The sequence below is a fragment of the Staurois parvus genome, unplaced genomic scaffold, assembly GCF_062004578.1.
Source record: "Staurois parvus isolate SC_StPar_1 unplaced genomic scaffold, SC_StPar_1.0 ptg000017l, whole genome shotgun sequence".
Taxonomy (NCBI): domain Eukaryota; kingdom Metazoa; phylum Chordata; class Amphibia; order Anura; family Ranidae; genus Staurois; species Staurois parvus.
Genome location: NW_028317813.1, coordinates 3,285,901 through 3,306,552, shown reverse-complemented (window position 1 = coordinate 3,306,552; position 20,652 = coordinate 3,285,901). Strand labels below are relative to the sequence as shown.

The 20,652-nt window shown below is 40.2% G+C and overlaps 1 protein-coding gene across 6 annotated transcripts in view; it reads right to left on the bottom strand.

Annotated features, from left to right (window-relative positions):
• Positions 1-20,652, bottom strand: part of LRCH1 (leucine rich repeats and calponin homology domain containing 1) — a 276,984-nt gene that overhangs the window by 114,042 nt on the left and 142,290 nt on the right. For all 6 annotated transcript variants that reach the window (XM_089678955.1, XM_089678975.1, XM_089678963.1 and 3 more), the window contains exons 2-4: positions 11,633-11,777; positions 5,634-5,760; positions 836-941 (exon numbers count right to left, since the gene is read on the bottom strand). In XM_089678955.1, coding sequence (XP_089535081.1) covers positions 836-941; positions 5,634-5,760; positions 11,633-11,777 — 378 coding nt within the window. The remainder of the gene's footprint in view (positions 1-835; positions 942-5,633; positions 5,761-11,632; positions 11,778-20,652) is intronic.

Here is a 20,652-nt window from a genome sequence, read left to right as displayed (position 1 = left end):
GACAACCACCCCAAACATACAGCTAAGGTTATTAAGAACTATCCTCAGTGTAAAGAAGAACAAGTAGTCCTGGAAGTGATGGTTTGGCCCCCCACAGACCTCTGATCACAACATCATCGAGTCTGTCTGGGATTACATGAAGAGACAGAAGGATTTGAGGCAGCCTACAGCGACAGAAGATTTGTGGTTAGTTCTCCAAGATGTTTGGAACAACCTACCTGCTGAGTTCCTTCAAGAACAGTGTGCATGTGTACCTAGAAGAACTGATGCTGTTTAGAAGGCAAAGGATGGTCACTCCAAATAGTGATTTGATTTATGTTCTGTTCATTTACTTTCTATTTTGCTAATTAATAAAAAATAAACTTAACATTTCTATTTCTGAAAGCCTTTGTAATTGACAGCATTTTTCACACCTACCTAAAACCTTTTCACAGTACTGTATATCAACTCTAACCACAATTTCCTCTTCTCTTATTCTTGCCACACATCACCAAATCAAGTCTGTGGTAATAAGAAGCTTAATGTTTTCACATTTTTACATTTGTAAGCAAGATATCAATGCAATGAGAGAATAATCATTACAATTCCTTACACACAGGCTTATCTCAGCATCTTGGTCCAACTTTCTATGTCTGAGGCTTTAAGGTGCCACAGTAAATATGTGTCCTGCCTGAAATGTAACTGTGGATATTGATGGTCATTTTCTTTTACATCGCATGCTTCAATAAATAATAAATTTGCTCAGATTGGTATTATTACTCATTCCCATTTATACAAATTAATTAGTTCTATATAAGCACATATAAAATGACAAATCTCTTTCTTTAACACTGACCTTGAGGTAGAACTTTTAAATAATTTCTTCTTACGTTTAATTCTCGCAGAGACTTCAGAAGGCCTATTTGCTGTGGCAAAGATGTTATTTCATTGCAGCTGATGTCCTATAAAATCACATGCCATACATTTAGTTTCAGATGTGCTTACAAGATCATCACTCCCTCCCTTTTTCCTCACTGTCGTGAAGGCAGTGAATACAGCAAGGTTAAGAAGATGAAAAACATCTATTTACAATGTTAAAAAGTACCACAGTAATGTATAATGTATCTTTTTTATTCTATTTTATCATAACATTTTATATGGAGATGTTTATAAAAATTTAAGAAGCCTGTTTTTTTTTGGTTTACGAAATTTATCAAACCTTTGTTAGACTACCATCATTTTCCAAAGTGTTTTCATAAGATTTTCAATTTAGAAAAAAAACTTAAAATATAACAGAATAATGGCCAAAATAGAGTTCATAGTCAATTTCCCAGCTTTGACCTATATACTCTATGCATTTTATTATGGTTATTCCTTTTAGAGGAAACCTGTATTAAGAGCAATGAGTTACTAATACTGACCTCTCCTTAGGAAATGCTAAATGCCTGAATGTGTCTGGATTCATTATTTAGAAAGTACTGAAACCAATAAATTAGTATTACAGCAAGATAACCAGTATTTTAGAAGAGGTAAGCAAAAGTAAACTCCATATTTTTCCAAGTATATGATTACTTAAAGTGATATTAAACACACACATTTTAATTGTGCCCTCTATTTCTGTATGTGGATTATGCCTATATAACTATTGTAAATAAAAAAATCTGACTACCTTTTCCCTAAGTGATATATAGATTGTCACATGACCCAGCTCTTTCTCAGCCTTTCTGCGGGGAAACAAAAGCAGAGGAAGCTTCTAGTCCTCTACTGCTGGTCACATATTCAAAATTAAAAAAAACAGTCGTTGGGATCCATAGCAAAAATAAATAATTAATATCAATAAACAGTTTTAATTTATCAGACAAATTTATTTTTGAATCTAAAGGTTTGTCATTTTGTGACAATAACATGGTGTGGGTGGAATTCTGCCAGTCACAGGCTGTGTCAGGCCCCTCCAGCCCTACTGTGTTTAGCTGGTTAGTGTGCATGTTGGACGAGGGAAGGAGAGAGTGGGCTGTCATTTACCACTGTGTATATGCCCACATGTGTGACTCTATAAATACATGGGAAGCTCAGACATGATAGAGAGGAAATGCTCAGCATAGAAACTCACTGAAAGCTGAGCATGTGCAGTAGCTACCAACACTGTTCTGCAAAATCAACTGCAAATCCCCAACTGCATTGGGGACGTGGACAGAAGGGGAAATGGAGAAAAGCAGGATCAGCCAAGTTTTTTGCAGAAAAGAGAAAACTAATCCCATAGTGACTGAGTAAATATGAACAGCATGTAATACAGCATTTATTGATAGTTTTTTATGATGTGGGTTTAATGACACTTTAAATACTATCCAATGGTGGAAAGGATTGCCAATTGTAGTGCAGATTAACCATACAGAAGTGTTTTTATACATCAAATCCCTGTACCAGAGGGATGTCAGGCTGACAAAAAAAATGTATGTGGTGTGTTTGTATATAAACATAGGAAGCATTTCATTATGTACAGAATGTTTTTTAAACATATAACTAGAAGTTCAATCATTGCCTGTTGAATTTGTGATTAATTTTAAGGTTAATTATCTTTGTAGCTTTACATTACATGCTATAGGAGATGTGATATAGCACAGCCAAGTTCTGAAGTTTCTTCTTTGCTTTATCAGAAAACTGTCATAGTGTAATACAATATGCTTGACTGTTCAACTACTAATGACCATTTGCAAAAACTACAGCTAAGTAACATAATATACAATCAGAAGTACATTTGAAAGGTTCTATAATCACAGATGCGTGTTGAGGCTATTAGAGGACACATCTGCTATATAGGACTCTGACCATATGCTGCCTATAGTATGATTTAACGTAAGTATGTGCTGATTATGCCTCTGGCTCTCCCAAGCAAAATAAAAAATGGCCTAATATTTTCTATGGTATTACTGTTATTATCAGCGCCTGGGGAAATAATATTACTTTGTCCCCAAAATAACAAGAGTCTCTTCTCCCCCCCAATCACACCATATTGCAATTCTTTATCTTGTCACTATAGCTAACTGTAATGCTTTCCCAGGGTACAGAGGTCATTCAACCTTATTTAATAAAGAGTATTTTTAAAGCTGAACTAGATATTCACATAACACCAAGTATTTCTGTTATATCTATGCATTAAAAATCATTGAATCCAACTCTAGGCAAAACCTGAATTTTTTTTTTAACTCATAAACATAAATATTCACATGGCCATAAAAAATGTACTTATCATTAGGCAAGGAACAAAAGTTCCTGCATAAATGATCAGTAAACGGATTTGTTTTAAAATGCGTAAAAAGTATAATTTTTCTCAATGAAATACGTGTATATGTATGCCCTCAGATGCAGATTTTTGGTTATGGATCTGAACGCAGTGAATTTTTACACACCGGTGTGAATGTTTCCATTGAAATCAATTATGTTGCGTTCAGATCTGTAAATATAAATGGTGGTAACTACTTTTTTTTTTTGTCTTTTTTACGGCCATGTGAATGAGGCCTATGACTTATTCTGAGAGTCGGAGAGTCAAAGTCTAAGCCAGTTAGAGCCTCCATTCCTGAACATGCTTACAAAAGGCTTGAGCACAGGTCTTCAGACCTCACTATCCAATCAGCATGCTGAAAAGGACTGATGATCACCCAATGTTGCTTAACTGCAGTGCAGAAAAGTTAAGTCACTGACTTCCTGTAGGCTATGCTGTCTAACAGTGATGTTGCACAGAATTGCAGAAATTTTGGTAGGTACGACAATATACTGTACAGTACATATATATATTTTACAAAAGTGTATTTAGCTGTTTGTAAACAGTTCAGCTTCAAAAATGCTAATTCTTAAGTGCAATAACCAACCAATTGAAATACATCTTGTAGTGGCCTTATTATAGCAAAAAGAATTGTGATTTGCTGTATTTAAGAATTGCAAAACCAAACTTCCTAGGGTGATGATGTCTTTGCTCCAAGCCCCGTTCACGTGTTACACCCACAGGACTTCATCGGGATCTGCTGATGCTAGTACAGTTGTGCTCAAAAATATACATACCCTGGCAGAAATTGTGAAATTTTGGCATTGATATTGAAAATATGACTGATCATGTCAAAAAATGCTCTTTTATTGAAGGATGATGATCATATGAAGCCATTTATTATCAAATAGTTGTTTGGCTCCCTTTTAACTCATAATGATAACAGAAATCACCCAAATGGCCATGATCAAAAGTTTACATACCCTGGAATGTTTGGCCTTGGTACAGACACACAAGGTGACACACACGGGTTAAAATGCCAATTAGAGGTTAATGTCCCACATCTGTGGCTTTTTAAATTGCAATTAGTGTCAGTGTATAAATAGTCAATGAATTTGTTAGCTCTTACGTGGAAGCACTGACTAGGCTAGATACTGAGCCATGGGGATCAGAAAAGAACTGTCAAAAGTCCTGCGTAAAAAGGTCATGGAACTTTAGAAAGATGGAAAAGGACATATAAAGATGTCCAAAGCCTTGAATATGCCAATCAGTACGGTTAAATTACCTATTAAGAAGTGGAAAACCAAGCCAAGGTCAGGTAGATCAAGAAAAATTGCAGCCATATTCTAATTAATCCACCTATTTTTATAAGTTTTGAACTGATGCTTTATATTTCTTTTTTGTATAAAAGTTGTTTTACAGATAAAAGTTATCATTCTTTTCAACCATGGTATTCAGTCTTCAGAGCATTAGTGGCTTTCTAATACGAAATCCCAGCAGTTCCTGCATGCTTGTTGGCAGCTTGTGTAAACTGCCTTATCCTGACTAGTCCATCTTTGGGAGAAGTGAAATGTGTCCCCACTCTGAACATATTAAGTTCTGTGCTATTCATCTCTAGTTTACAATAACAGACATTTTGGGGGTTGTAGAATGCAGCTATTCTACATGCAGCTTGATACTTTCTTACTCATCCCTATTATGATGCCTGTTTTAAGTGTGTGTGTGTGTGTCCAGAGTACTTTACTTTATAAAATATACTGTATACCAACAGTATGCTAAAGTTTACCACAACAAAAGTGGTTGCTATGACTTATTAAATTAGAAGTCTTGTCATGGTTCGAAAGAGCAGGGCCCTCGATCCCCTCATGTTTTGCATTGTATTGGTATTGTTCTGTCACATGTTCTGTCCCCCTTTGTAATGTACAGCGCTGAGCGAACTATTGGCGCTTTATAAATACTGTATAATAATAATAAATAATAATAATGGTGAACACCATGTTATCACCAAGACTGTCCAAGTGCACCTGGCACTGCTGGTAGCCTCCTACATGATTGCAAGGTGCCATTGTTCCAATTTTGCCAATTCTCCTTTAGGGCCTTGATCATTATAATAATATCCCACAAACAAATCCCTGTGCCGTCACATCAGCCTTTCATTACCCATAAATCTCTTTCTCTAAGTGATTTTCTAAAAGGTCTCTCATCTAAATTCCCTTCCAGACTTCTGTTTTCTTTCAAAAGAAGGTACCAATTTTCAATTCATTAGCTAAAGTTCAAGTTCTCCCCAGAGGGACTGATAAATTTGGCTTACCTTACATCCCACACATTAGCCTGGGGATACAACACCCCTAAATATGAAAGTGAGAAATAGAAAATATTAAATTTAGTGACATACCAGCTCCATTAACTGCTGCAGTTGACCTATTTCCTCTGGCAGAAACCCAATCTTATTATTACTTGCAATTAAGACTTTAAGAGGAAGACCACATATGCAGGCTGGCAACGATGAGAGCTGATTTCGACTGAAAAAAAGAAAAAATACAATTCAGTAGAGCCAAGCTATAATTTTCTTAAGTGATTCACAGAGGCATTTAAAAAGAGCTGCACATTTCTTAGTGATCTTCTGTGTTGTCAGAAGTGCAGCTGAACAACGTCCAAGTGAGAGCTGTGTAAAGAGGCAGCTCACAGCCAGATCTCTGTGTATAGCAAAAAAATGGCTGTGTGGGAGGAATACGAATGCCTAAGAAAAAAAGCTGAGGAACAGAACTCTGTTATGAGAGAATTCCAACAAATACACAGCATCAAATTCTTAACCACTGAATGACTGTAACGGTGCTAAATGAGAATATACTAACATATGCTACATATACAATGCACTATATTGCCAAAAGTATTGGGACGCCTGCCATTACACACACATAAACTTTAATGGCATCTCAGTCTTAGTTCGTAGGGTTCAATTTGAGTTGGCCCACCCTTTGCAGCTATAACAGCTTCAACTCTTCTGGAAAGGCTGTCCACAAAGTTTAGGAGTGTATCTATGGGAATGTTTGACCATTCTTACAGGAGTGCATTTGTGAGGTCGGATGAGAAGGCTGGGCTCGCTGTCTCCACTCTAATTCATTCCACAGGTGTTCTATCAGGTTGAGGTGCAAGACAGTCAAGTTCCTCCACCCCAAACCCACTCACCCCTGTGTTTATGGAACTTGCTTTGTGCACTGGTGCGCAGTCACCTTGGAACAGGAAGGGGTCATCCCCAAACTGTTCCCATAAAGTTGGGAGCATAAAATTGTCCAAAATGTCTTGGTATGCTGACGCCTTGAGAGTTCCCTTCACTGGAACTAAGGGACCAAGCCCAACCCCTATGAAACACCCCACACCATAATCCCCCCTCCACCAAACTTTACACTTAGCACAATGCAGTCAGGCAAGTACCGTTCTCCTGGCAACCGCCAAACCCAGACACATTCATTGGATTGCCAGACAGAGAAGCGTGATTCGTCACTCCACAGAACACTTCTCCACTGCTCTAGAGTCCAGTGGCGGCATGCTTTACACCACTGCATCTGACGCTTTGCATTGCACTTGGTGATGTAATAGATGCAGCTGCTCTGCCATGGAAACCCATTCCATGAAGCTCTCTACGTACTGTTGTTGTGCTAATCTGAAGGTCACATCAAGTCTTTAGCTATTGACTCTGCATACAGTTGGCGACTTCTGCGTACTGTGCTGACCCAGCTCTATCATTTTACGTGGCCTACCATTTTGTGGCTGTGTTGCTATTCCCAGTTGCTTTCACTTTCACATTTCTTTTCTACTAAATATTCCATGGTCAATTGTTAGTGGTATTGTAACAACAATACCACTAACAATTGACCATGGAATATTTAGTAGAAAGGAAATTTCATGGATGGACTTATTGCACAGATGGCAACCTATTATGGTACTACACTTGAATTCACTGAGCTCCCAAGAGCGACCCATTCTTTCACAAATGTTTGTAGAAGCAGTCTGCATGCTTAGGTGCTTGAGTTTATACATCTGTGGCCATGGAGGTGATTGGAACACCTGAACCCAATGATTTGGAGGGGTGTCTCAATACTTTTTGCAATAGTTTATATAAGCTGATGGAGCCTCAAGGACTTTCTGTCACTCTCTTTCACTCTCTCTCTTGTATGTTAGAGCCTGCTGCTAGGAGAAAGGCTGACTGAACACGTATACAGTGCTCAGCATAAATGAGTACACCCCTTTTGAAAAGTAAGGTTTTAATCAATATTTCATTAAACACAAGAACAATTTCCAAAATTTTGACAAAACTGAGTTTTATAGAACATTTGTTTAGCTCATTACATGAAAGTAAAATTATTATAACTTAGATTACAAACCTTCAGTTTTGCTCAAGTTACTTGTTGCAAAAATGAATACACCCCACAACAAAAATTAGTACATATAGAATTTTGTATGACCTCCATGATTTGTAAGGACAGCACCAAGTCTTCTAGCCATGGAATGAACAAGTTGGTGACATATTGGAACATCTATCTTTTTCCATTCTTCAAGAAAAACTTCTTTTAGAGCTTTGATGCTGGGTGGAGAGTGATGCTCAACTCGTCTCTTCACAATTCTCCATAGGTGATTGATTGGATTCAGATCAGGAGGCATACTTGGCCACTGTTCTTCTTCAGAAATTAAACAGTAGCCTTAGATGTATGTTTTGGATCATTGTCATGTTGGAAAAGTGCACAACAACCAAGGGCACAGAGTGATGCCGTAGCATCTTCTCTTTCAATATAGAGCAGTACATCTTTGAATTCATGATACCATCAATGAAATGTGCCTCCCTGACACTATCAACACTCATGCAGCCCCACAAAAGGGCACGACCAGCACCATGTTTCACTGTAGGCACCATGCATTTTTCTTTGTACTCCTCACTTTTGCGATGCCATACAGTTTTGAAGCCATCAATTCCAAAAACATTTATCTTGCTCTCATCACTCGAGAGTACCAGTAGTCTTTTTCTTTTTAAGCATGGGCCCTGGCAAATTCTAGGCAGGCTTTTTTGTGCTTGGGCTTTAGGAGAGGCTTCCTTGGTGGACGACACCCATACATGCCATTCCTCTGCAGTGTATGCCGTATTGCGACACGGGAAAGAATCACCCCAGTTTGGCTTTCTACGTCTTTAAATAACTGTAGTGAACTTGCATGGCAATTTTCTTCAACCCTTCTCATCAGAAGATGCCCCTGCCGAGGTGTTAACGTCTGTGGACAGCCTGCACATCTCTGTGAGATGGTTGCAGTTCCATCTTTGTTAAATTTTTGTATCACTTTTTCTAAATTTTTTTGAATAAAAAACTTTTCTGATCTTCTTGTAACCTTTACCTTTCTTGTGTACAGAAATTATTTTCTTTCTCAGGCCTTGTGACATTTCTTTTCCATGTGGTGCCATTGCTGACAGCATGAAATGGGAAGGGGTTTTCTTTGTTAAATAATGTCCTTTTATAATCAACTGCTGGACACCTGTTTAATGAATAATTAGACTCACCTATAGTTGAATTCTTGTTAATTAGGATTTTGTTGTCTAAAATATAGTTTTGCTTCTAAGACTTTCATTGGGGTGTATTCAATTTTGCAACATGGTCTTGAATTTGTTAGGAAAAATACTTTTTTGTGCGTGCACATTAACAAATCTTGTTTGCAATCAATGGCCCGCATTTGTGGGAGTATTTTGTAGTATAGTGCCCCACAGAAAATGTTAATTCTGAAAGGAAAGTAACACCCAGTCACACTGATCCCGACATGCTGATTTGAGGTGCGATTTGCAAGACATCTGACACAGATGTCTATGCAAATCACACCAAAAGTAGTGCATGCACTACTTTAGAAATCAGAACCACCTCGATATGACCGCTGTAATTGCGAAGAATAAGGTGCAACTTGCTATGCGATTTGCAAGCCGTATAGCATGCAAATCGCATGCGAATTTGCACCCAGTGTGACCGGGGACTTAAGGTTTTCTGACAAATCTGTTGGGGTGTACTCATTTATGCTAAGTACTGCATGTGCTGCCTGTTTATTCAGAGGAGACAATTAGCTTGTTGTACAAAGCCCTCCTGTATTGAACTGCACACCTCCCGTGTTATCTCAAAGTGCCCTTCTAGTTCTTGTCTTGGATTACAGAATGATTAGCCTTTAAGCTGTAGAGATCTGATACTGGGAGAAGTTGAGACATTCTGGAAGATCGACAGGTATTTTTCTGTACTTGCAGTGTCTTTAACCCCTTCCTGCTGGTGCCTCCTGGCCTTTTAAGAGGTTTCAGAGGCCGGGAGGCAGAGGTGGGCATTTTGGTCATGTGACCACCGTGATTGGCTGTCCCAGCAGTCATATGATAGGAAAGCTTCCAATCGCAAGTAGAGACCAGGAGCTTCCTATTACCCCCCATTAACAGTGCCAGGGTACGCGCTCTTGGCACAGCATTGTTTGCATTCTGGTAAGCATATATGCAGCATCTCACTGTTAAGGCCAACCCGCTGTCAGGCTGCATACAGACAGCGAGAAGAGGTGATACAAGACGGGAAACATGCATGCAGAAATGTACTCTTTTTTTTGTTTTTTATTCTTAATTTCACCTTGACATACCCTTTCAGATTAGAAAATGTTTTAGTTTGTAAATCTACAGTATATATACATGATAACAGCCCTTTTTGCTCAACTCATATGAAGGCTCTGTTGAGTAGTGCACAATAACTTTATTTTACTGTCCCCTCTCTCAATGCAAATTATGATTCCAGTCTCAACTGAAAGGGCATTCTCTATGAGGCTAACTTAGCTTATTAAACCAGTCATGAGAGAAATCTTTTGACTGCCATTGCTGAACCATTTTTTAAAAAGATAGTACAAATGTGCTGTTCTACTGACCCAGTGGCTTCAGTACTTCCTGAGTTACTGGCCAGCACAAGTATTGAAATCAGAAAAGTCAAAAATTTTAAATAAGTTCACCTTCCATAACATTTTATACCCATATTAAGGGTGTAACATGTAACATTTTACAGTAGCACTGGCACCCGGCACCTCGCATTGTGACAGCTAGCTGTCACAATTTAGAATGAACGTGGCTTGCGGGGCTCCCCCCCACCTGGCCACATCATTCATTCACAGAGATCTGTGAATGGGAAACTACAAGTAATGACAGCCTTTGCAGATGTCAGCTTGTAGTTCTTAGTGAACTACCATTGAGTGCTGTGGTAGTTCATTGATTCTTCCTGTCAGTGTAAAACTGCCTGCCCATATGAGGTACGAGCAGTAAGCTTACACTGACAATCTGCAGGAGTGCTGCATGTCACCAGCGATCTTTCCAGGCTCAAAAAAAAAATGCACATTTATTATTTTTTTTAAGTGAACTTATCTTTTAAAGTCTAATAACTCTTCTTATGGAGTCCTCCATCAGCAATTTGTGGTCCTTCTTTCCTGCAGGTGCCCCCTCAGCACACAGCTGTGTGCTGAAGGTGCACCCGTACAGGTATGCTGCTGAGCCGGGCTGTGTGCATCCACAGACATATTCAGTGCACTGTGGCTCGGCAACACCCCCCCCCCCCCCCTCCTCATTCCTTCCTCACAGAAGGCTCCACTGCTCTGGGCATCTCCTGTGAGAAAAGGAAGTGTTAGGGATGGCAGGGGGAGCAGGTAGTGGGAAGTTTTAATTTTTACCTTAATGCATGAAATGCATTAAGTTAAAACATTTTTTTTTTTACTTTAGAACCAATTTCAAGTAAAACTACAGACATAACGTTGTATTCGTTTTAATGTGGAGAGGGATTAGAACAACTGTTTTATTTTTATTGTTGTATATTTCCCTGATAAGGAGATTTAACCAAAATCCCAAATTTTGGGTTGTCACCAGGGTCAGCAGAGCTAGTTCCTCCATTGGAGACTTTCCCCTCTGTTCCTTTTCTGGTGACAATTAGGATTTCCTCACTGTGGAGGGATTTCATCTCACTCACTGTTTTGCAATAGGACAAAAAGTAAGAGAAGATCTCCCCAATGTGACAAACACTTTCAAGAGTTATAAACCCTCCCTTACTCTATCCAAAATACAAAAAAATTGCCTTTAATTCTACTTTAATTGCATACTTGTTTTGGGACAGTAATTCAAACTATGAAAGCAAAAGGGTCAACATAACAGCCAGGACATTGACATTCTCACTAATGGCAGCTTCCATATCCCATGAACAGATATGCAAGTAATACAATAATATGGAACAATAAGCAGGCAAAATGTGAGTTTGAATCACTTAAATATTACGTTATCTCAATTAATGCAGAGCATGGGTTTGATAGCAACAAGGTTTGTATGCTGCAGTTTGGAAAACTGTATTATTAATAAAACAAATGTACCTTATATTTAGGTAAGTTAACATCCGTAGATTTGCTAATGTCTCAGGAATAATTTTGATACAATTGTGGTATAAGTTGAGTGCTTCTAGAGACACAAAATGGCAGACTTCAACTGGCACTTCTGTCAGCCTATTCTTAGAAAAGTCTAAAAAAAAACACAAATAAACAAACAAACATAAATGAGGTGTTACTGTACAGATTCATATACTAACCTTTGCAGCACTTAGAAACCCACTACACAAGTTTACACAATTATTGTAACATAATTGTTGGAATATAGAAAATGTATAGGAACATCGATAAACAGAGAACAGTCACTAGTGGTGAACCACAATGGTCTGTACAGGGACCTTTTCTATTTAATGTTTTTGTAAGTGCTACAACTGAAGGATTGGTGGGTAAGGTATGTATTTTTGCTGTCTGTAACATGGAACACAATTTGGCATTGCTGGAGGATTGCTCAAAGTAGTTGAAATTACAGTCCCAATCAAAGATCAATGGGGGCTTTGTCCCCCTCCGACAGGCTTCAGACAATAATCATAAGGTTACCTAATCTACCTGCTACAACAACACAAATCTCCTGGCATGATTCTAAGCCTAGATATACACAAAGCATTTGACTCACATGTACTATGCTCTATAAAAATGGGGTTTTACACCTATCTTTATATCCTGGGTGAAGGCTCTCTATTGTGGACCTTCCGCCCCAGTCTGTTATCTCTACGAAACAATACCCCCCCATTTCTATTCACAGAGGAACATGCCAGGGTTGCCATCTTTCTCCGATACTTTTTGTTTTAGTCCTGTAACCCTTACTTCATCTCATAAGAACCAACCCGGATATCAAAGGGGTCACATTTGCTCATCAAACTTTTAGAGCATTTGCTGACGATCTACTTCTGACTCTGACCCAACCGCACACCTTATTACCTATCCTCTTCTCCATTCTAAGCAGATTCTCCAACATCTCGGGCCTAATAGTAAACGAAGAAAAATCTTCAGCCCTTAATGTCCCTATCTCCACAGCAGACGTACATTTGTTAAAACAAAGCTACAACTTTACTTGGCCCCCTGCGCATCTACAATACTTAGGGATTAATCTTACAAACCCTTATTACACTCTCTATGAAGCCAATTATATCTCAACTTTCCGTTCCCTCAAAACTCTACTTACAGCTTGGTCCCACCAACCTCTCTTGCGAATGGATAAAATAAATGCAGTGAAAATGACTATCCTTCCCAAACTTCTATACTTATTTTGCACTCTCCCGGTCCCAATTCCCTCCTACTCCCTGAAAACCTTTTCAAAATCACGTTTTATGCTTTATTTGGGCCAATAAAAGATCTTGGTCACTAAATATACTATGCGTACACACCAGAAACAGGGGGGGTTTGGGAGTCCCTAACTTCTCTAAGTACTACATCACACCTTTAACCTCATTGTATGCAGCACAACAAGCTCTCATATGGGTAACTTTAGAAGCACCCTCATGCCACCTGATCTCCCTCTCTTCGGTATTATGCCCCCCCCCCCCCCCCGAAATCCAGACCCACCTCTATCAGTCCTCTTATGGCCCACTTATTGCGTATATTTACTCCACAAAATAAACCAGGGGCCTCATTTCCCCTAACCTACCACTCCTCCCCCTCGTAGGCAACACTGTTTCCACCCGGCCTCGAATCCCCAACCACATTCCATTGGTTGATCTCCCACAATTTCCACTGTATGTATTAATTTCTCATAGATCACTCGGTTTACACTTAGGCAGAAATAAAGGACAAACATCAAGCCCCCTCTACTGAACTTTTCTGATATCTACAGATCAAACATTGGGTAAATTCAGTCTTTACCAACAAAGACACGACCACACAATTATCCTTATTTGAACACATATGTCACCTCTCTCCTAAACTCATCTTTATTGTGTACTCACAATTAACTAACCTACAGAACCCCAACAATCACGCTTACGTTTCTAAATGAGAAAGAGACCTTAAGGACACTAAAGACCATGCATGCTGGTCACAGATACAGTATGGCTAACTCTGACCTCATGCTCCATCAATATCCTAACTATGGAAACGGCCTTCAAAATGGTGACAAGATGGTATCTTGTCCCATCCCGCTTAGCATCTCTTCACCTATCAGCCCCTAATATTTGCTTCTGAGGCTGTAACGCACCAGTCGATGTTCTACACATATGATTGACCTGCCCTATGCTTTCTTGATTTTGGTCAAAGGTTCTCAAACTACTCCAAATCATTATTCACTTGGCCCTTTCCGAGATACCCTTGGTACACTCTTTTACACTTAAACCTCTGGGCATGTCTAAACATCAGTTTAAGCTAGCCACTCATGTACTATTGGCGGCCAAACAAACCACAGCGAAAGCCTGGAAACAGCAGTTTGTATCCTTTACAGAAATTCATCGTCGCCTTGACTTCTTCCTAATAAATGAAAAACTGTCCAGCATCATCTCAGACACTCATGGGAGATTCCTTAAAACCTCGACCCCATGGATCTAATATGCCCACCCGGAGATTTCAACAAACAGCTTCTCACTATAGCCTCACTCAACCTCATAAACTGATCTCAAACATTTTAGATGTCCCCCTCCTCCTATTCTGTCTCCACTTTCTTCTTTTCTCTTCCCATTTTGATTTCTGTTCTGGGGCTCTTCCACGGGGATGCCTTTTTTACCATGAGGTGCCTTACACATATCTTGTTCTGTTAACATATCAGTATAATTTAAATGATACTCTTTTTACTGAAGTCAGCTGTTGAATAACATACAGGTAGACTGTTTGTATACTATTTAATCAACCAACACAAAATGCATGTTTATTTCTACTCCTTTGACAAGTTATCTTGAACATTATTATTCTAGTTATACTCCAATTGTATAAGATCGCTGTTAACTACTGTTCAATGTCATCACCCTGTTTTTGTATTAGAATGCGGTCGAGTTTGCATCTTGTATTTAAAAATGTCAAAAAAACAATAAAAACCATTGAAAGGAAATTACAGTCCCAATGTTTCTAAAAGCAAAATAATGCATTTGGGAAAAAGAATCCTCAGATAAGAGTTCAATATTGGGGGGACAGTGTTGGCCAGAATTACAGAGGAAAAAAAATTGGTTGGTAATTTTTTCAGATGATTGCAAAATGAACAAACTGTGTAGCCAGGCAATGGGAAAAGGTCACAGAATTTCAGGGTGTATCTCTAGAAGGGTCACTAGCAGGAAGGAGGTCTCGATTCCCCTATATAGATCTTTAGTTCAAGACACTAGGGTTGATTTACTAGAGGCAAATAGGCAGAGCAGATTGCAAGGTAATTGTCCCTTTGCTTAGTGAATGTGGTAAAAATTGCAAAGAATACCCAATCAAGGAAAACAGAGAAGACTATTTTTGCTTGCACATCACAGCATGATGGAAGTCGGCAGAACTTAACCTCATTCACCCAGCTACAGGAAAATTCCCTGACAAAGTGCACATTTCCTTGCAAAGTGAGCAGTCTATTTGCCTTTTCTTTTTATGTAATTTTGTTTACCCATTACAAAAAATAAAGTGAAGAAAACAAGTCAGCATCCATAAGAACATGTAGCATCCATCTATTTGCCTTTTGAGCATCAACCTCAGTGTGTTCAGGTCTAGAGACCTTAAGAAGATATAAGATCCGACAAGTTCAAAAAAAATGGTGAAAGGTCTGAGGGATAAAACATATCAGAAGAGACTTCAGGAACTTGGATGTACAGTCTAGAGGCAGTGGATATCCACATTGTCTTTGCTGATTCACCAGCCTGCAGCTTGTCAAGGAGGACCTGGTCAAACCTAGTCCTGCCCACTGCTTTCTGAACTGACACCCACTCACTGTAAGCTGCAGTGTCTAGGAAGGGGAGCGCATTAGACTCAGATGAAAGAAAGTTCAGCTCAGTCAGGGAAGACAAAGAAAGTTTTTATTTCTTTATGAGACATCACATGATAACTGGATTTGAGACTTGTTTAGACTGTCATACAGATGTCTTTAGTTGTACTTAAAGTAGAGGTAATGTCCACTGAACTAATCTAAACAAAATTTCACCAGTTCAGGAGTACACTAAAGCCCTATAACCATGTGCCCAATTTTTGGATAATTCATCCCTGCACACTTCTCTCCATCCAAATATTACTTCAAAACTGGTCCGCAGTGTATATTTGTGTTAACTAAATTTCATGCTTTAGGAGATATCATGCCCTCTATGCCTGCAATCACCTGCTGACTGCTACGCAACATATATTTTGTTCATGGATGCTCTCACTCTATATTTGTATGTACTGTATGCGTGTGAGTGTGTGTGTGTATGTATATATATACACACACACATACATACACAGTGATCACAGAGCGTGCATGGTGCACACCCAAGGGGGGCATGCAGGGGGGGTTCTAGGAGGATGCCGATGGATGCCCTGCCATAACTAACCGACCATGCTGTATCCGTTTTTTGGCTATAGCATGGTCAGGAACTTGTTAAGTCCTGCAAGTTGGAACAGATGGAGATCTGGAGAATTTGGAGGCCAAAACAATAACTTGAACTCATTGTAGTGTTCCTCAAACCATTCTTGAACCATTTTCCAGTTTGTCAGGGCCAATTACCCTACTGAAAGACATTTTAAACAACAACATCTGCATGAATGGCAGGATTTCCCAGCAGAACATTGCCCAAAGCATCATATTGCCAGTCTTCCCTTTTCCTATACTACATGCTGAAGCCATCTCTTCCCCAGGTAAGCAATGCACACACTCCCAGCCATCCACATGGTGTAAAATAAATGATTAATCAGACCAGGCCACGTTCTTCCATTGCTCTGTGATCCAGGTCTGCTCATGTGCCCATTGTAGATGCTTTTGATGTGGACATAGGTCAGAATGGGCACCCTGACCGGTCTGTGGATAACCAGCCCCATTTGCAACAAACTGCAATATACATTTTTTATGCTTTCAACACATCAATTTCAGGAACATGTTTAATTGCTGCCTATTATATCCTAATGACTTTCAGATGCCACTGTAACAGGATAATCAGTGTTCTTCACTCAACTTGTCAGTGGTCATAAAGTTGAAGTGATTCTAAAGGCAAAAATTACCTGCTCTGTGGAATGGCTTTGCATGAAGAGGCACGATCCTCCTCTTCTCAGGTCCCCTGTTGGCACTCCTGGTCCCTCCCCTCTTCCGAATGCCCCCATAAAAGTCTCTTGCTATGTGGGCACTCGTTCGTGTTCACTCCTGAGTTGGCTCTGTATGTCTATAGCCATATAGAGCGTTGATTGGCCTAGCCCCCCGCTCTCTCCTCACTTGGCTCCTGCTGCTGTCAGTTACAAAATTAGTTCCCACTGCTGCCTCTCTGTCCGATGAGGAGGCAAAAACCTGAGAGAGCCACTGATCTTGTGCATATCTCTGGATTGAGGTCAGGCCCAGGTAAGTATTTATGGAGGGCTGGGGGGAGGGGGGGTGTGACGATCGCGGCATCAGACCTCACCAAACTCGTGACCAAAGGACTAGCCAGTCTAAAACTGCGATGTCACGTGCGTAACAATGCCAAGCCCAGCAGCACCCTGCACACAGATTTTCCAGCTAATGGACCACAGACTGTGTACCGGCAGCCTGGAAGCAATTGTTACTGGGTCAGGTTAATTACGCAATTAACCCTTCACACTGCCACCACCTCCTTTTTATACAGAAAAGGAGGAAAGTTGGCAATATCAGCAATAACACTATGATGTTTGAATATTCGTCGGTATACCACTGTCATACAGAGATAAAGGCAGAGATATACCGAAGTTTAAAACACACACACAGTAGCGCTCTTTAGAGGCAGGAATTCGTAGTTTGCATTAAAGGCGTTAGAAACAGTTCAACACTTTCAGAAAGTAAGATTTATTACTAAAAAGGTCAAAAGGGTGCAATAAAAATATTTACAGAGAAAGATGTAGCCAATATATATATATATAAATATACAGGGAACAATAGCAGAGCAAAGAGATAACAGAGAGAAGTTAGAGGGTTAAAGTACTTGCCACATTATTATTATTATACATTATTTACATAGCGCCAAAAGGTTTGCTCAGTGCTGTACATTATAGTGGGGGACAGTACATAAGACAACACAATACCAAGACAAAACACGAGGGGTTTGAGGGTCCTACTCTTTCGAGCTTACAGTCTAGGAGGGAGGGGATAGTGGTACAGGAGGAAGTGGCTGTGGGGGATGGAGTAGTAGGAGGAGTGTAGAGTGTAGATCAGCAATTAGGTGAGGGTGGGGTAGGCTTCCCTGAAGAAATAGGTTTTCAGGGTGCGCCTAAAGGTGAGGAGGGAAGGTGATAGTCTGATGGATTGGGGTAGAAAGTTCCAGAGGATGGGGGAAGTCCTGGAGAAGTCCTGCAGTCGGGCGTGGGAGGTGGAGACCAGGGAGCTAGAAAGTAGGAGGTCTTGTGAGGAGCAAAGATTATGGTTAGGGTGGTATTTGGGTACCAGTTCGGTGAGGTAGTTTTGGGCAGCGTTATGAATGGCTTTGTATGTCAGTGTTAGTAGTTTGAAGTTAATGCGTTCGGCAATCGGAAGCCAGTAGAGGGATTGGCAGAGGGGGGTGGCAGTTTCGATGTTAAAGGGAGACTCTTCAACTCTCACACACACTCCAAGCATAACAGCCTTTTTCTAGAATCTCAGCAGGGTGTCTCCTTACAGCAGAGAACCAATCACCTCGTTTGGGGAGGGGTGTTGGGGCAGAGACCCAAGCTAGAACAAAAATCCCTCCTAGCTTATATTATGGCCCATATCTTTTCCTAGGTACATGTAACATTCTATCCACGGGTAGATTAATACGCAGAATCGTCTGCTGAATGTCTACATATGAAATATGACATACCTGCTGGGATGGTTAAGGAGATCTTATTTTCTGCTCTCCTGTTGATCTCAGCTAGGGGATGTAATATACCAAACGATTTGTACTAAAGTGAGCCATCCGAATATGTGCTTCATGTTTATGTAATTACGTCCTACGTGAAGATATCAACTTATATGAAAAAGTGAGTTTTTAAAAGTAAGTCTGTTTTTACGACCCCTTGGAAGGTCTTTTGAAGTTCAGTGAGGGACTTGGTTTACACTTTTACGATACCCTAGATTGCACAGCTAACAGACAGCTAGGCCCCAGCTCCCTTGGGGGTTCTATAGCTCTGGAGCTCCCCTGCTGTGCCTTGACTGCCTGTGACCTCTGTCATCACCCAGACCATATGTCACTCAACAGAGAGGGAGGGGGGATGATTGGCGGAGAAAGCCTGCTTTGGGAGGGGGAGAGATGATGCAACATGGAAGGATTCTCAACAAAATGGAGGACCGCGTCTCTGTGTGCACTATTGCTACAGGGGGTGCTGCATGCAGAACGTTTTCTACCTTGAGTCCTCATGCACACTGGATGTTCTTGCAGCTGCTGTTTTTGGCTTTTGGCATCTTTTTCTACAGCCAGTAAACTCCCCAGCATGTTATCCTATATGCCCATGCACACACAGGCTTTAATCATGTTTTTTTGGCAGGGGCATTTTTTGGATGGAAAAAAAACACAGAACTAATGGGTTTCTAGAGGAGTTTTTAGCTGTAATAAAGCTCTAACGCTGGTAAATGCGGGAAAATGCAGCAAAATATGGTAAAACGCAGCAAAACCAGCATTTTGGGGCATTTTTTGAGAAAATTAAAAAAAGTCTGTAAAAAAAATAAATGCAGAAAAACGCGCCTAAACACTAATGCAAAAGCGCTAAAAAAAATGTGAAAAACACGTTTTTAACGTGATTTTATGCAGCTAATGCTACCAGAGTTTTTAAAACACCCAGTGTGAATGAGGACTAGAGCTGCAATCACATGAGCTTTCTGAATTCAGGAACGTCTTGTGGGCGACACACTTCAGCCGATGTAGTTTGCCGTAATTACGGTGCGTTTTATCACACGACAATTTGGATAGAACCATACCGCGTTTTCAAGTGCCGTTCATCTGGCACCTGAACACATGGTTCCACGATGTGTCTTTTTTTTTTTTTTCAATCAAGTAGTTTTTATTAAAGATTTTTGCGCTTTTTGCACAAATACAGAAAATGGACAAACATCAATCAAAAAAGCACGTTGAAACAAAAAATAAAATAAAATGCTGTAAAACATATAGCAAAAAACTGTGTTCTCGAAGATCGTGCACATTTTTTTTTTTCTTTTAACACAAGATGCACTAAGCCAGCACAGTTATCCACATCAAGTAGCCCTTATTGTATTCTAAACTATGGGATGGTGCAATATAAACATTACGGATTTAGTAAAATGACAATTATCCTGCCCTTCTGTTTTAAAAAGCATCTAGATTCCCTCAGCATATCCTGGGGATAGCGGTGGAAGTTTCGATTCTTTTGACTCCAACCACAGAGACCATATTTTTTTGGGCATCCCAATGTTTATACGTTAGAGTTCCACTCACGCTGTAAAAAAATAAAAGTCAACATCTACAAAAACTGTAAAACTGCTGACTTTTAAAAAAACAGTCACTCACCTGTCCCACAATCCTGCGGTGCCCCAGCCACAGCCCGTTTCACCGGCCGTCCTGTATTCCAGGCACCGGCAACTTCAGTGTGGGCACCTGGCTGTGACAGCTTGCGGCTTCACAGCAGGGTGTCCACTGAGCATGCGCGAGAAGCGCTGCCCTTCCTGAATGGCCCCGTTGTCTTCTGGGACCTGTCACATGCTCCACAAGACTATGGGGAGGGAGGGTAGGAGGACAGCTTCCGATCGCCTAGGCGATCGCAGCAGAAGTGGGCGCGGGTACCTGTCAATTTCAGGTACCTGCTCCCCAAAGGTGCCAATCCTTAATGGGGAGCGGGGGACCAATCTTTAAAGCGGAACTTCCCCTTTTGGGTGGAACTCCACTTTAACTCCTACCTCCTTAAACTAAAGCTGAGAACATCAAGCCACTGACTGTAAGTTGGAGGTGTGGGAAAGATCCAGTTTT